This window comes from Vespa crabro, chromosome 21 (assembly GCF_910589235.1).
Source record: "Vespa crabro chromosome 21, iyVesCrab1.2, whole genome shotgun sequence".
Classification (NCBI taxonomy): domain Eukaryota; kingdom Metazoa; phylum Arthropoda; class Insecta; order Hymenoptera; family Vespidae; genus Vespa; species Vespa crabro.
This window is the reverse complement of record NC_060975.1, coordinates 2669916-2687415: the sequence shown is the minus strand read 5'-3', so window position 1 is coordinate 2687415 and position 17500 is coordinate 2669916. Positions and strand designations below refer to the sequence as shown.

At 27.1% G+C, this 17500-nt stretch overlaps 4 protein-coding genes across 7 annotated transcripts in view; 2 read left to right on the top strand and 2 right to left on the bottom strand.

Annotated features, from left to right (window-relative positions):
- The window catches only part of LOC124431448 (putative uncharacterized protein DDB_G0277255), a 62304-nt gene extending 61978 nt beyond the window's left edge, over positions 1–326 (top strand). Inside the window, exon 3 of the mRNA XM_046979381.1 lies at positions 1–326. This exon is cut by the window's left edge and continues 2653 nt beyond it. The gene's annotated coding sequence lies outside the window, so the exon portion shown is untranslated.
- A 2483-nt stretch (positions 327–2809) lies between these two features.
- On the bottom strand, positions 2810–5895 carry LOC124431321 (nucleolar GTP-binding protein 1). The gene is made up of 9 exons (XM_046979071.1): positions 5682–5895; positions 5272–5546; positions 4955–5192; positions 4626–4868; positions 4267–4521; positions 3879–4166; positions 3512–3790; positions 3294–3437; positions 2810–3160 (listed from the first exon to the last, which is right to left on the bottom strand). The coding sequence occupies exons 1-9, from the start codon at positions 5724–5726 to the stop codon at positions 3005–3007; spliced, it is 1923 nt and encodes a 640-aa protein (XP_046835027.1). The 5' UTR covers positions 5727–5895; the 3' UTR covers positions 2810–3004.
- Positions 5896–6249: 354 nt separating this feature from the next.
- LOC124431450 (phospholipase D2) lies at positions 6250–12609 on the bottom strand. 3 transcript variants are annotated; one of them, XM_046979385.1, is made up of 11 exons: positions 12348–12608; positions 11722–11952; positions 11229–11589; positions 11010–11130; positions 10516–10939; positions 10149–10384; positions 9675–9942; positions 9443–9605; positions 8129–9356; positions 7720–8049; positions 6250–7582 (listed from the first exon to the last, which is right to left on the bottom strand). In XM_046979385.1, exons 2-11 carry the CDS (start codon positions 11852–11854, stop codon positions 7481–7483), a joined length of 3366 nt encoding a protein of 1121 aa, XP_046835341.1. In that variant the 5' UTR covers positions 11855–11952; positions 12348–12608; the 3' UTR covers positions 6250–7480. The 3 variants fall into 3 exon arrangements, with proteins under 3 accessions (XP_046835341.1, XP_046835343.1, XP_046835342.1); XM_046979387.1 differs by lacking the exon at positions 12348–12608 and having other exon boundaries at positions 6251–7582; positions 11229–11424; positions 11492–11589; positions 11722–11746; XM_046979386.1 differs by lacking the exon at positions 6250–7582 and having other exon boundaries at positions 7811–8049; positions 8236–9356; positions 12348–12609.
- A 489-nt stretch (positions 12610–13098) lies between these two features.
- The window catches only part of LOC124431459 (serine-rich adhesin for platelets-like), a 60478-nt gene continuing 56076 nt past the window's right edge, over positions 13099–17500 (top strand). Inside the window, exons 1-2 of one of the 2 annotated variants that reach the window (XM_046979400.1) lie at positions 13099–13279; positions 15214–15409. The gene's annotated coding sequence lies outside the window, so the exon portion shown is untranslated. Of the gene's footprint in view, positions 13280–15213; positions 15410–16639; positions 16769–17500 lie in introns of those variants that run through there. The other variant, XM_046979401.1, reaches the window with a different exon arrangement.

Here is a 17500-nt window from a genome sequence, read left to right as displayed (position 1 = left end):
CGTTATATATAGAGGTCTATATATATATTTTTTTATAATGATTTATCAGTTTAACAATTTGACCCTTTTAAATAACGCGTCTCGTTATTAAATCATTTCAATGAATTATATTTTACTAATCGACATTATCGATCAGGATATAACGTTTCCTTGTATATGTACGAAAAAAAAAAAGGCCATAATCATTAATGTATCTATAGCCCATACGTATTTATTAATTTATTACAATCATTTTAGACTATAGCTATTAAAAAAAAAAGAAAAAAAAAAAAACGAAAAAAAAGAGAAAAAAAACCAAGAAAAAAAAAATACATACTTGACTATGCTATTACTATTATCTACTACTATCTACTACTATTACTACTACTACTATTACTATTATTATTATTATTATTATTATTATTATTATTATTATTATTATTACTATTATTATTATTATTATTATTATTATTACGCACAAAGAACAAAACAAAATAAAAAGAAAAGAGTAGAAACTTAATGTCGACATTTTCAAAAGAAAAAGAAGACGAGGATGAAGATGATGAAGATGAAGACAAAGACGAAGACGCAGAGGAAGATAAAAGTGACGTTGAAGAAAACAAAAAGGAACGTGTGTTATGCTCCTAATTGAACTCCTACGCTTTACGAAAAACAAGAAAAACAAAAAGAAAAAGGGGGGGAAGTAAGAAAATCCTCTTTATTTATTTTTTTTCTTTTTCTCTAATTAATTTTACTAGTTCCTATAATATTTATGAGAAAATAGAGTCTTCACATGATTCATATTAACAATTGCATTATATATTACTTCGAAAGAAAGAATTTACCCTGCGTCCCTCTCTTCCCTCCTATCCTATCAACGCCCTCCCACCGTTCCTTTCCCCGAACATTCACCCTCTTTACATCGTTAGAGAAAACGTAATAGATTTTAATCAAACAAAGATAAGAATTAAAAATGGAAAATGAAATAAATAAGAAAAGAAATACGCGAATTATATTTATTAACGAATAACGTAAAAAGAATATAATTAACATTGAAAGAAAAATTAAAAAAAAGAAAAATAAAAGAAAAGGATAAAAGTAATAATAATAAAAATAATAAAAATAATAATAATAATAATAATAATAATAATAATAATAATAATAATAATAATAATAATAATAATAATGATGATGATGATGATGATGATGATGATGATGATGAAGATGATGATGATGATGATGATGATGATGATGATGATGATGATGATCATCCTTTTTTTCCTAAAACTCACAAATTTTTCTAATGCGTCATCGTCCCTTAAATCAGTTCGTTCGATATATAATTCTTTTTTATGTTTATTAAAAAAAAAAAATATATATATATATCCCTTCTACGCACAATGAACACAAAAATTCTCCTTTATTGCTCTCCCCTCCCGCCGTCTTCGTCGATAAATACAATATAAGAGAGTACGTACACACACACCTACACACACACACACACACACACACACACACATATATATATATGTACACAGAAAGAGAAAGAGAGAGTGAGAGAGAGAGAGAACATACTTACGCAAATTATTATTATTATTATTATTATTATTATTATTATTATTATTATTATTCTAATTTATAGGAAAATAATAAATATATGAGAATCGATGAATTTTCAATAAAAAAAAAAAAAAAAAAAAAAAAAAAAAAAAAAAAAAAATAAGAAAGAGAACAATTTTTGATTGTCACACATTTCTTCCTTCTCGTTTCGCCATTCTCTATCTCCTTGTTTTACTTTTGCTTTTTTTTTTCTTTTTTTTTTCCTTTTAACGTTTTCACTAGTAATATCACTTAATAGTATCACTTTTAAGGTCGACAACTTTTCTACGTTATAAAGAAGGAAAACGTGTCTGGTCTCTTATAATTAACTATACTACCCCGTGTCTCTTAGAAAGAAGATAAAACGTGTCGTATGTAAAATCATGAATAGCTTTACGTGTATGTAATATATATATATATATATATATATATATATACACGTATGTATGTATATATGTATATACGTGTATACGCGTAGTAAGTACCCGTTCCGGTTATTTATTATTAACATAAACTTTGACTTTTAAATTGCACAATACTCTCGAACGTTGATATTAAGAATGTCATAGCGTTTAAGGGCTATACATATATATATATATATATACATATATATATTTATATATATATAATTTCTATGAATAAAATTGGAAGAATCTCTGGAGAGCACCAACCACCACCTCGGGGTTATCACGAAATGACAGCAATAAACTTTCCTTGGACGTGACGAGCGTTTCCTTTGCTCGAGTTCGAAGGTTACCTTCCTTCACATTATGCAACTAATAATCATTCTTATTTATCTTTTAAATAGAGTTTTACAATAATGTTTCAATGAATTGCGAGTAAAAGGTACGTGTACATACACACACACACACATATATATATATATATATATATATATATATATATGTATATGATTGAACGATTATAATAATACGTTTAATATGTTTACGATGTATACATAATAACGTTTCTTCTAATCGTTCTTGTATTTTTATTATCTCAACAATATGTGTATATATATATATATATATATATATATGTATATATACATATACACCAGTATATACAAACAAAATTATTAATCCTGTTATTAATCTTAAAATGAAAATTGAAGATAATTTTGGAATACTGATTGGAATAGAGAAAAATTTCAAGGATAAATATATCTTGTTTTCCTTCATTCTTTCATCTTTATCGTTAGAACAATGTGAGAGAATAAAACAATTTCTAATTCAATTCATTTATAATCTTTTTAATAATACACACAAACAAACACACACACACACACACATATATATATATATATACATATATGTATGAGTGTGATTTGAAAATGATATAGATCAATTGCTCCTTTAAAAAAAAAAAAAAAAAAAAAAAAAACAAAAAAAAATAAAAAAGTTTAGAAATATTAAGATAAATATTTTTATCTTCTGTCGGTCTTGCCAACTCCTCTTTTACCAGAGAACAAGTGTTTGGGCATTTTTGTGCCAATAAATCTGTCCGCTTCTCCCTTAAGACCCTTCTTCGCAATTTTCTTTTTCAAAGCCTTGTGCGCTATGTTCTTCAATTTTGTTTTCATCTAAAAAAAGAAGGAAAAAAAAAAAAAAAAAAAAAAAAGAATTGCATGAGTTAAATTCATTTCTATCGTGATTTTTAACAAATCTTATTCCATGTTTTTGTTTTTGTTTTTGTTTGTCTTTTTTTCTACTCACAGCATTATCCTTAATACCCATTTCATCTCGTGCAGGTCTTGAAACACTGCGTGTTCTTGACTGTGATACTGATTCCAATCGCATTCTTTTACTTGCTACTTGTGAACGTGATCTAGATCTACTTCTCTTTTTCGTAAAGTTTGCCTTTATGGAAAGAAAATTAATTATATCAATTATGTTGTAAGGAATATTTTATATAGAAGTTAATATGGACTTACATTTTCTGTATTTTCCATATCAATGCCAAGATCTTCCATTTGCTCTTTCAATTTCGAGACAGATCTTTCTCGTACCTTAGCAGCAGCTGTTCGTGGCATAACTGGTTTTGTAGATGCCTTTTGTATACGTGCTTCATCCTTCATAATTATTTTCTTCTCGCGAATTTGTTTGGCTAATGCCACAATCTCACGCATAGTTTCTGTCAATTCTGGTATTTTATAATCGTACATACCAGATTCTTCTCTTATATGTTCTTCACGTTCCAATTGATTTAATTTCTAAAATTTTTACAATTATATAATTTAATCATAAAATATGATTAATAGATTAATAATTAATAAATTAATAATTATCACGATGTCTAACCTCAAATATTTCTGGATCAATGTAATCCGCAATATTATGACCCTCCCAAATTTCTGGTATAATGTCATATTTCTGTTCTCCTTCTATATCATAATTCTTTTTCAAATCGAGTACATAATCATCGCCCATCTCTTCCTCTATATCCTTTTCCAATTTTCGTTTTTGTTCCATCTTATCGGCTATAGCTTGCTTCTTACGTAAAACAATTTCCGGAATACATGGTGGACGAATTTTTCCATCTCTTGGTACTGGTTGAGCAACATGTAATCGATTTAATATACCTTCCACCTGTTGTAAATAATTATCAGTACATTAAATATCTATATATACATATTAGTATAAAAAAAAAAAAAAAACAAAAAAAAATAGGACTGCTTTGTTAGAATACCTTCTTTGTCTTGATCTTTTGATCGACTCTAAAAGCTAACAAACGTTCACACGTTTGTGTTTTCACTTCCATAACACCAAAATCTGTTAAAGTACTCATTTCTAATACTGGCACATTTTCATCCGCTTCTAATGGCTTCAATATCTCACGTTTTTCAAAAGGAAGTTCTTCCAAACGTATCACATCAATCTTGTTTATTACAATTAACAATGGTTTATTGGTAAACAAAGGTTTAATAGATTCAAATAATTTAACCTAAAGTGATAAAAGAAAAAAGAAAAAAAAAGATAAAAAAGAAATTAGTTTTACAAAAGTTAAAACATGATATTTCTTTAAGAAAAAGATTAAAAGTTATTCACTTGTTCTTCTAATGTATGTCCACATTGTTCGGATATGTCACAAAAATAAAGTACGGCTGCACGTAAATGAGCAAGAGCGGTAACCGCTTGCATTTCTATTACATTTCTCTGTTCTAATGGATGATCCAATATACCAGGTGTATCTATTACTTGCCAACGTAAATATTTGTAATCTGTATGTCCTACGTACAATGATTTCGTCGTAAATGCATATGGTTGAACGTCTACATCGGCACGTGTAATCTATATATTAAAGAATATTTTTAATTAGTTCAATAAAATATAATGAAAGATATTATTTTCATTTAAGAACAAACGAATTAACTTACTTTATTGATAAAACTGCTTTTACCAACGTTTGGAAATCCACAGATAATAATTGTACGTGTATAAGGATCTATAGTTGGTAATCTAGCTAAATGTTGACGAACCTGTTCAAGATACGTCAAATTGGAAGCTTGTCTTTTCATAATAGTGGCCATACGACCTAATGCCGCTTTCTTTAATTGTTTGCATCGATATAAAGAATCACCATACTTCAATAAACGTACATAATCTTTAGCAACACTGTTAACAATATATATGTATATAATAAAAAATTGATATAATTATAGATGTAACATAACCTTAATTATCTCTAACTTACTTATCTATCAAATGACGTGCAGTATTAATCTGTCCAAGGGCTAATTTATAATGATCCTTGTCGTACAAAATGTTCATTAAATCGGCATAAAACGGATGAACATCGTCTAACTTTGGAAAATCTTGTATTATTTGTGATAACCTATCATGAAAATTTTGTTGTGTAAATTTAACTTTACGTGTATAAAATGCACGTATCCTTGTGATCTTATAATTCTTATGAATAACCGTAGGTGTTTTACGTTGTGTTTTTGATAATATTATATCAATAAAGTCCTAAAAAAGAGAAAAACAATAAAAATTTAAATATGTGAATACAAAACATATAATAATTGTAATTTATAAAGTGTAAAATAATATATATAAAATAACAATCTTATTAAAAACTTTTTAAATAAGTGTGATCCTAACCTTTGATGTTGGGACAACAGCAATCTTTTTGAAATTATACAACATTTTGATATCACTTCACAATTCTTTCGTATATACAAAAATTATAACGATAAACAAACCTATTTAGGTTAGTTTTTAATTAATATATATATATATATACTTTTTATTTAACATATGTATTAAAAGCACGTGGAATACTACGGCGCCATTGTTTAAGAAAAGGACAGATGATTCTATTCTAATATTTGTTTAAGTCTCAAATAACTCGCAAGATAGCGCTTCACAATGATTTATTTTTTAAACATTTGGCTACACTGTATTCATAACTGGTACTATATTAATAAATTATAAATAACTAAACAACAAAATTAACAATAAAACTAATGTTTAACATAGTCGACGTAGAAAAATTAATAAAAAATTAATATATTATTGGCGTTAATCTTAATAAAAATAGATCTAAGATCCTTCTAATATATATATATATATATGCATCGTATGAAAATATTGTGCATTATTTAAAATTTTAAAAATTTTATCGAAAATATAAGGAATAATAATTACGAGGTATCCTTATAATTGATAAATGAACGTCGAGATCTCGAAACAATTTTTATTTTCTATCTCTATATAACCTTCCTTTGTTTATTTCGTATAGACGACTCGTACACGCGGTGTTTATATTTATAAGCGGTCCTCAATGTTGCCAGTTTTAACGCGCTTAATGTTAGTATCGCGTAGTCACTCGATGAGTGCGGTACGCCTGTCGTCGCGGGTGAATCAAATCGAAAGAATTTTTAAAAATGAAGAATCTTCTTTGTGCTACTATCCCTAACTCGAAGTCTCCTCATTATTGGAATATTATAAAGAAAATTAAAAAGTAAGTTTTAATTGTTAATAACTTTTTCGAAAAATATTACGAATATATCGTCGGTGCGTTTACATTTCTCGTCTGCCATTTTGTTGTTGTTCATCTTAAAACATTACACACTTAAAACGCATTTAAATAAATCTATTTATATCAATCTTTATAAATATATATATATATATATATATTATTTATAAATTGGGTCTCCGAAAGCAGCAACCTCCACGCGGTGAGACCTGGACAATCGATATTACTTGCGTCATTATTATAATAATTGCGTATAATTGTAAAACTACGCAAGTACTGTCGAGCTAATGGCTGCGACATTAAATTATTTAATTATTAAATTTTCTTTAATTATTTTCTCAAGGAAGATGATATTATTGGAGTTATACTTAAATATACATACATATGTATATACATATATTTTGTCTTATTGCTCGTCATATGATTATAACATATAACAAAATACATATATTTTTTTTTTAATGTAACAAGCCTCATATAAAAATAATATTTCAACAAATACATATATATATATTTAGTATCATAGATCACAACGTTGAACGACAAGCACTAATCAAGAGGATTTTCATCGACCCGTTACAATTATATTTATATATTTAAAAGAGGTAGATATCGTGGAATGTAAGTTATTCTTAATTTCTTAACAGTCATATTCTCTACTTTTCTTTTTTTTTTTTTTTTTTTCCTTCTATTCTTCATAATAAATTAAAATATATTTAATAAATTAGTTGTCCTGTTAATTAAAATTTCTAAAGATTTTATGTTAAAGAACGATTTTAAAAGTAAAAAATTTTTCTAAAAATGTCTTTTGAGCAAGCCAGTTCGTTTATAGCTATATATATTCAGTTGCTCAAATTATTGTCTGCGTAAGTGTCTTATTATTATTTTAAATATTTTTTTTTTTTTTTTTTTTTTTTTTTTTTTAAGTCCATAAAGCTGTCGGCATTATACCTTCAACTGTACCAGCTGCAGGTTTTAGATCTTCGTTGCATAAGAAATTCAATGGCATATCAACCAAATGACCCTGAAATAATTGTTATAATATTAGGTTATGTTAAATGCATATCAAAGATATTATGTTAAAGATAGAAAAGAGAGAGAGAGAGAGAGAGAGAGAGAGAGAGAGAAAAGAGAAAGAAAGATTGAAAAAAGAAAGCTTACCTTAATATTCTCTACCATTTCTTGAGCTAAAATTGTATCTGTAGAATTGAGAGAGGCTTCATCTTGATACTGTTTTAAAGTAGCAAAATTAACAACTTTGTTAGTTGGAATGCAATGGAATACTTCTTCGTATATTTCAGTATTATTTTTACTTCTCTTGCACCATATATCTTTATAGAAACTTTCTTTAATTATATCAGTTAGGTTAATATCTTCATTGCTTTTCAATAATCCTAAGTGTTCACGAAATAATTGCTTTCTGAATGATCCAGCAAATTTGCCACAAGGAAATGCTATATCGTTCATTCTTCCTTCGTCGAATTCTAAATCCTATGAAAGAGAAATAACATAATTTTTTTTTTTAATCTGAATACATATCCATGATTTTAGACATATAAAAAAAACTCACTTGAATAATAACAGCTATCTCACTATCTCTAGTAGCTATCATACTTCTATCATTTATATTAGCGGAACCACAAATTACTGTATTATCATCTACAATCATTAGCTTACTGTGAACATAGATGAGTTCAGTCACCAGAGTACCATTGAGCATAGAATGAGTTCTTAATCCATGGAATGTTATATATTCGCTGGGATCCGATATGCCTGCTTCAATTAATCGATTTAATATAGAATTTCTACCTCTTGATATAGATGCATAATTCCAATGTGTTATGGCACGTAATGCAGTTCCAGTTGGACCACCAACTTCACCCTCGAATCCAGGTAATAAAGGCATCACGATGAATACTCTAAAAATGGCACCTTCTCTATGAGCTCGTAAAATTCTTTTTAATAAAGTCTCTCCAATACGATTCTTCACATAATTTATTTCCATTGTTGCAAGTGTTATAAAAAATTGATTTTCTATGTATATATATCTTTCAGCCTTACTTATTGCTTGAATATAAGCTTCTTGTATACTAGCTTCTCTTATATCTGAATCAAGAAATCCAGCTGACCATGAACTAACTGATCGTAATACTTGACATTTGACATTTTGTATATTATTTTGTGGAATGAACATTGTAGCATTATTTCTAAAATCCTTATAAGATTTTGGCAATAGAAATGGATAAGAAGGATTTAATTTTGCTTTTTCTATTTTAATAGCATTCCAACGTTGAATAAAATGTCTAGCAACGTCCCTAGCTGCTGATCCTTGTATTAAAACACCTACATCATGCCAGGGCATTCTAGGAGTAGTACTTCTATCGACTAAATCTCTATAAGGTTTTTCCAAATCATTAAAATCCTTTACGATAAAATTTGTATAATCCTTTCCAAGCCAAAGTTTAGTTGTATCAGGAATTTCAAATATATCTGTTGTTAAAATTTCTTCACCACTTCCAAGTGGTCTTAGGACAGTTGCATTATCAATCTCATCGTGTTCGCTATCACTTCCTTCATGAGGATTATATACCATATTTATAAGTTCTTTACGTTTTATTTTAATATTATCCTTTACTTTTCCAACTGTTGTTATTGCCATGTCAAATAAATTTTTTCTTTGTGGCTCTGGAGTATTGCATTTCATAGTATCAAATTCTTGTGGAGTTGGCATTATAATTAATTCATTTGCATTCAATTGAGGTAAATATTCTTCTTTTAATTGTTTACTTACAATAGGTCTGTTTAATGGTAAAAGATAAAAATTAATATTTTACATTTATTTGATTAATAATTTATAGGATTAATTTATTAATATGATACTTACAATACTGGTATAGTTTTTGTAGTTGCCATTGCTATTGTATTAGTTGCAATAGCTAATGGAAGTAATACGTGATTACGAATGTTACATCTTGTTACTCGTTTACTACTCGTATTTACTGTTTTTCCTTTTGACGGAATATATATACTGGAATGTTGTACCGATCCTATATTCATAATATATATTTTATTATTTTATTTTTTTTCTTAACATTGAATGACCTTTTGAAACTTACCTAAATCAATTAATCTATGTTCATTGTTGTCCCATCTACCATAACATAGATCAATACCACCAAGAAATGCGATGGTTTGATCGACTACTACAATTTTTTCATGATGTGCCCAAAGAAATACACCAACTCTTGCATGATCTGGATGTCTCAAAACTTTAATATTTTCAGGACATTTTTCTACAAGTCGTTGTTTACTATAGAAACTATTTATACCCAATGCGACTTCCACCTCTTTGTATATCATTATGAATACTTTAATGCCTTTCATCTAGAAGAGAAAAACATTTCTTTTTCTTTTTTTTTTTTTTTTTTTTTTTTTTAAATATATATTTCTAAACATAGATTAATTCTTATCAAAAAAAAAAAAAAAAATTTTTTTTAGCTGCATAGAAAGAGAATCTATTGCCTGTAATTTTTTTTTTGTTTTTTTTTTTTTTTTTTTATTGATAATTAAACAGATTTCTTTTTATTTACTGCTTTTCTTTGTAAAATCACATCTAATCTCCAATAATCTCCATTTATCGGTGGACGTTTCATATAAATTTCTGGAGAGAGCCACCAATCCGCAATAAAAATTTCCTCTTTGGCATTTTCTAATGCATCAGCTACAGCTGACATATAATTGCAACCATCCACAAACCAAGTTGCCGGTATAGGAGAGCGATACGGAGCAAAGGAATTATGTGGATTTGTTTGTATAAAATCTTTTCCTGATAATAATTAGATTTAAAAAAAAATTTTTTTTAGATTTAATAAATTTATAAAATTATTAATAGATTAAATATATTAGATTTAATAATTAGATATGTTTCTCTTGATATAATATTTATATAACAATTACCTTCTGTATTAATAACTTGTTGTATAAATTCCATCCATTCTTTAGCTTGTCTACGTGTCCAACATTTGAAAACAATATGTCTACTTAGATTTATTATTTGTAATCCATTTCTTAATCCCGTTGTATACATTCCAAAACTAATACCAAAAGCGTTATCCATTAAAATAACAGATTTCAATTTGCCATCTTTAGGATCTATATATGCTATAAAGGTATCTTTAACAAGCAGATGCCGAGAATGCCATTTGCCGCAGATCGAAGCACAAAAATGATTGCATCTGACACAAAACATGCCTTCGAGTAAACCACAGAAATTACATCTACTTCTAGCTCCTGAACCGGTACGTTTCAGTACTATACCCTCTTTACCTTTCATTCCTAAATCAGCTATAAATGATAGATAAGATAATCCCAAAAAGTTGATCTAAAAATTATAAATAAAATAATAATATTCATTGAATTCAAAATAAATATTATTAATTACTTTTATATACCGTTTCTGGATGATGTTTATAAATATCCATTTTAATCAAATTCCTAAGATAATCTTCAAGAACTTTCATTCTATCATTTAATTGTTCATAAGGTACTAAAACGTCTGGTTTATTTGGAAATCTATAATAATAAATATTTTCTATGAAAGATTTATTCATATATACACACACATATATATATATATACATATACTATAATGTATATACTATAATGTGTACCTTGGTAAAGCACCTCTGTCTTTCATCTTTTCTCTTGAATATGCCAAACATTTTAAACTATTTCTCCTTTCTCTATGTCCTTTAGTTGGAAAAGGTATATTTAAACTCGTTCTATAGATTTTTAATTGATTATGCAAATTTTGTATATGCTTGTATCTCTTTTTAATTGTCCAAGAAAATGAACCATGCGTAAATTCTATAGTATATAAATTTGGATTTAAAGGATGCGTAGTTACACTACGTTCATTATCTATTATTCTTACATGAACTTCCTCGCAGGGTATAAAAATATTTTGTTTGTATTTTTTCAATTTCGTAGGAATATTGTGTATGGCAGAAAATGGTATTATACCAGTACATTCTAAATGAAAAAAGAAAACAAAACAAAAGAAAAAAAAAGGAACATGCAAAAAGAAATATAATAAAATTTTGTCATTGTATTTGTTTAACATAAAAAAAAAAAAAAAAAAAAAAAAAAAAGAAGAAAAATTACCTATTTCTTCGATATTATCTTCATTGTTTAAAATATTTATTGCCTCTCCATTTTCATTAATTGTTAATTCCAAAGAATCAGGTACACCTAGAGCATCATCGTATTCAGAATCATGAGACATAGTACGTTCCATATTCAATTATTCGTTATAGATAATTTATTTACAATATTGTAAATTTCTGAATACATTAAGGGGAAAAAAAAAAAAAAATAAATAAATAAATAAATTTCCTACAAATTCGTTAAGGATACTCATAAGAATTTCTTCTTATCATTGATTAAATTAATACAAAATTCATTGATTTCCAATATTTTATAGTATCAGTTAATGTTCATAGATGATAAAATGATATCTAAGAACAAAGGGGTAAAAGTCTTTATTACAGTATTATAAAGTGAGATAAGAATTGTAAATTTTTCAATTAAAATGTCTCATAGTGATGTATTACTATTATAACAATAATAATAGCCTTGAAATTGAGGTCACTATGAACCAAACCTGACCTTATAGTTTCTACGATATATGTACATATACATATGTATATATATATATATATCGCAATATTAACAATAGCACTATTTATGTATTAAAGAAATAATATTATTTAAATAGGAAAAAAGGATACTATATTTTTCTTTTTTCTCACTAATATAGTAAAATATTGTTGAAATTATAGATTTTAGGCGTGTAAAAATATGTTAAAACAATCCGACATATTACATGTAAAACTGAAATTATTCACTCCGAGTGATTCTATTATCATAACATTTGGCGATAGATTATCAACTCATCGTCAACGATTTCATTTCGATTACTAAAGTGCATACTGATACGCGTGTTTCTTTCATCGAAACTGTCATTCTAAAACGATTAATCGCGATCATGACCGAATATAACCGAATATATCAGGTTATGTCGATAAAACAGGAAATCCTTTATAAAATTGATTTTATCATCGGATGAAAAACTTTTGTGAGGTTATTTATATACGAATCATTTTGTTTTTTGTTGATTTTTTTTGTGTTCTTTTTTTTCTGTTCTTTTTTTTTTTTTCTTATTTTTTTTAATACTTCTAACGATCATTTTTGTCCTATTTTTTTTTTTTTTTTTTTTTGATCGAAAATTCTCTCTTTTTTGTTTTTTATTTATTTATTATATATGCATTTAAATATCGACGCATAAATCTTTTTTTTTTCTTCGTTGATTTCACTTCTTCCTAATATCATTTTATTTTCTTTTTTTTTTTTTTTTGTCTTTCAAATTCGTTTGCCGGATATGAGTAAATGATTAATCAACGACATACGTCGTTACTTCCGGTTTTATCGAGAAAGAAGAAAAGAAGAGGCGGAGGAGGAAGAAGAAGAAGAAGAAAAAAAAATGTTTTCTCCATTGTCGCGTGCATTTGTTTGTTCTTATTAAATTGTGAACAAGAAAAAGAATTCACGCGTGTAATGGCTTTCAATCAATCGGTATTAACTAAGGTGAAATTTATTGCGAAAGCTTGTATTTTGAAAGACATTTCTCGTCACGGTAGAATAGAAATTTCGCTCATGTGAAGTATGTCAATTTCTTTTTCTCTTCGATCGAGAATATACATATGTTCAATATATATATATATATATATAAAAGAAAAGAAAAGAAAAGAAAAGAAAATTAAAACTAAAATTAATTTATTTAACGTTTGTTGAAGAAAAAGAATATTGTACTTTTTTACGCGATTAATTAATAATCGAATGGTCGTTAGTTCATATAATCTTACTTTCGAAATTTACATTTCTTTTTCTTTCGTATAGTTGGCCAAAGAAAAATTAATCCTTTTCAATTATTACAATTAAACGTTTTCGATGATTAATTTGTTAATAATCATGAATCATTTTGAATTCACATAACCTTACTTTGGAAATTTTTGAAATAATTAGTTAAAAATCTGATTTTGTTTTTCCTTTTTTTTTTTTTTTTTTTTTTTCCTTGTAGTTTATTACAATGCAACGAAACATTTTTCGATCAGTTTAATTATCGAATCATTTTGAATTCGTATAACCTTACTTTTAAATATTTATTTTTAAATAATCGATTAGACAATACATATCGTACATCGTTAATTTCGCGATATTATAAGAGAAAAAAATAAAATTAATTGGATTGATATATTAAATATGATTATCGTGTTCGTTGATAAAAAATTTGAGAGAAAATAATTAATATTAGTTATTTGATATCCTAAAACAACTTTCGTTCAGCGTGCAAGGAATATGAAAGGAAAGCAATGTAATTGATGCGAAACATTTTTTTTAAATTGTACATTTATATTTCCTATGGTTTCACACATCAGTAAAATCATACGTATAAATATACTAATATTTTCTTTTCTTTTTATATTTATTTACATCGAACAATTAACGTAGAATTAATCACAGTATTAATCTAAATGTATAGGTTATAATAATAATCCATTTTTTAATTAATGCATATCGTAATGGAAATTGAAATACTATTATGTCGATTTATATTTTATGATTATTTTATATAAAGTAAAAATTTAATTTCTCTCTCTCTCTCTCTCCATACATATATATATATATATATATATATGGATAAGTAACTATATTTAATAATTATAATTCTTATAAATTCAATTTTACGATAGGTGAATTTGAATATCTATCATGAAATAAAAAAAAAAAAAAAAAAAAAAAAAAGGAAACAGAAAACAAAAATTAAAAAAAATAATTATAATGATTTCTATACCCAATAATTATGTTAAATTTATTCTATCGGAAATATTAATTTATTTTTTATTAATATTAACTCAATACTATTAACTTAAATTTATAGGTTATATAAATGTATACTAATTAACAATTTTATTAAAACTTTTTTTATTTATTGGTGTGTATAGAACATTTTCTCTTTTTTTTTTTTTTTTTTTTTTTTTTTTTCAAAAATAGTAACGTTAGTATTGACATCGATATAAATTGATAAGTTTTTAGAAAGAAAAAACGTATGAATTAAAAGTAATCAAACTTATTTTTCAAATAAAAATATTTTCTCATGTATAATAATACAATCTGATAAACTTATAGGTTATATATATATATATATATATATATATATATATATATATATATATATAAAAAAAAAGAGAAAGGAAGAAGAAAATGAATAAATAAATCAATAATTAAATAAATAAACGGGATGTATTAAAATAATATTGTCCGTCCAATTTAGTTGCATTTTGACAACTGTCTGTTCTTTTATCTCTTTTTTTTCTTTTTTTTTTTATAACAATGAATTTTTATTCACGCTTTGTTTATTAATTGTTTCGTCTAACTTATCATCTTTCTCTCAACAAATAAATAAATAAATAAATAAATAAATAAATAAACAAACAAAAAGAACAGTAAATAAAAATAAAAAATAAATGAAAAAGGAAAATAAACAAATAAATAACAACATCGAATATATTCTATCAAGAATATTTTCTTTTATAGGGACATATTGAAGGAAAGAAAAGGAAAAGGAAAAGGAATGTATGCGTAATGCTAAAGAGAGTAACGAAGAAAATTAGAATGAAAAAAAAAAAAAAAAAAATGAGATCACGGAAAGATGAACGTACATATATTTATCCTTCGACGAGACAAAGACCTGGATAAAAGTCCTGGAGATCAAAGTCGATGGCATTGGAAGGTAGGGATAAAACGGTGACTGGTGTAGGAAGCAATGGTGGTGGTAACAGTAATAGTAACAGTAACAGTAACAGTAACAGTAATAATAGTAGTAGTAGTAGTAGTAGTAGTAGTAGGTAGCAGTGGTAGTGGTCGTGGTGATGGTGGGTGGTGGGTGGGTAACGATGACGATGGTAGTGACGATGGTGGTGGTAACGACGAAGGTAACGGTGGAGGTAATAGTGGAGGTGGTGCTGATGGCAATGGAGGTGGTCATGGTGGTGGTGGTGGAGGTGATGGTGGTGGAGGTGATGGTGGTGGTGGTGGTGGTGGTGGATACTGGGCGAAAGGGAAAACGTCGGCACACATTGTCGACTTGTAGTGGTCTTTCCATCTACTTCTTTCTTTCTTTCTTTCTTTCTTTCTTTCTTTCCTTTTTTTTTTTTTCTTTTTTCCTCTCCTCTCCTTCTTACCTTTTTCTTCGTTTTCTTTTTTTCCCCCCCATTTTGCACTGAGGATTTTTGACACGGAGAGTCGTTCGATCGACTTCCACTTGTCTACGAGCATTCGGTAACGACGAACGTTCGAACGTACAGTTTCTACGAGCACGCGCGCGCGTACACACACGCACACACATACATACATACATATATATATATATATATATATATATATTTACATGTACATATATACGTAGTACAAGCAAGTACAGATTGGACACGTACACATTGGGCACATACATGCACTTACGTACGTACGAGATAAAGTGAGAACGAAGATGACAATAATACACGTGTGCGTAAATAAGACATAATTCGGACGAACGTCGTTTATATTTTATTTCATTATTCGCGTACGAATTTTTTCCTTATCCCGTGCGTTATTTCTTTCTTTTCTTTTCTTTTCTTTTCTTTTTGTTTTTTGTCTTTTTTTTTTGTTTCTTTGTTTTTTTTTTTTTTTTTTTTTTTTTTTTCTTTCGGTCGGAGAAACTTGGAAAAGTTTACAAGCGCGCGCGCGTCCCGCGCGAAATTTCAAAAATATTAATCTCTCCCGTCTATCAAAGTGAATGGATTTAATCATTAATTACTTATATCCTTCGAGTTTTATATTTAATGTCGATTATATATCATAATTAAACAAAACAAAAAAAAAAAATATATATATATATATATAAATAAATACGCATACGTATATTTGTGATAAATAAAAAGTAAAGAATAAAAAAAAGAATATAAGGAATATAAGGAAAGGGGAAAAAAAAAGAAAAGAAAAGAAAAGAAAAGAATAAGGAGAGAGAAAGAAAGTAGGAACTAGTGAATACATTTGTTCGTATTATTGAAATGATACATTGGATCGGACGGAAGTATTGAGAAGCTGCAAGGTGAGTTTATTTTGAGTGTTCTTTATTATTTGAGGAAAAAGAGGTCAGACTTAGATTTTTCCTATTTCCTTAATTCTAATATAATATAATTTTCTTCTCTTTCTTTCTTTCCTTCCTTTTCTTTCTTTTTCCTTTTTATTTCTTTCTCTTTTTGATTTCTTTCTTCTATTTTACTCCTTTCTCTTTTCTTCCTTTCCTTTTTTTTTCTCTCTTTTTTTTTTTTATTCATTTTTTATTCTTTTTATTTATTTTTATTTTTATTTTTTTTTTTTTTTTATTTATTTATTTATTTATTTTTTTTATTTTCTTCTTATTTACATATTTCCGGTAGCAATTTTCGAACTCTACCGTAAGTGAACGTAATCGTAGAGAGAATTATTAAGAGCGAACGGGTACGAAATTAACTGACCGTTCCTTGTCGGCAATCTCTGAGACCACTTTCACGAACCGCCAGATGTTCCCTTCGTGTTTGTGTCCGCGTTTGTATTCGTATCTTTCTCTTTCTCTTTCACTCTTTATCTTTCTCTCTTTCTCTCTCTCTCTCTCTCCCCCCCCCCCTCCGCCGCTTCTTTCTCTCTCTCTTTTTCTCTCTTACGTAAATAAAACTCGAGCGGAATAATAAGGAAAATGATTGAAAATTTTTCTCTTCCGCTTCTTCATCTTTATCGAACACTTTTTTCCTTTTCTTTCTTTTTTCTTTTTTCTTTTTTTTTTTTCTTCTTTTCATTCTTC

Coding starts and splice junctions, on each gene's coding strand:
- LOC124431321 (XM_046979071.1), bottom strand. CDS start 5,726: ATGTTGTATAATTTCAAAAAGATTGCTGTTGTCCCAACATCAAAG. Junction 4,869..4,954: donor AAAGCAGTTTTATCAATAAA/GTAAGTTAATTC, acceptor TTTAATATATAG/ATTACACGTGCCGATGTAGA. Junction 4,167..4,266: donor AAAAGATCAAGACAAAGAAG/GTATTCTAACAA, acceptor TATTTACAACAG/GTGGAAGGTATATTAAATCG.
- LOC124431450 (XM_046979385.1), bottom strand. CDS start 11,854: ATGGAACGTACTATGTCTCATGATTCTGAATACGATGATGCTCTAGGT. Junction 10,940..11,009: donor ATAAACATCATCCAGAAACG/GTATATAAAAGT, acceptor TATAATTTTTAG/ATCAACTTTTTGGGATTATC. Junction 9,943..10,148: donor TGATTTTACAAAGAAAAGCA/GTAAATAAAAAG, acceptor TTTCTCTTCTAG/ATGAAAGGCATTAAAGTATT.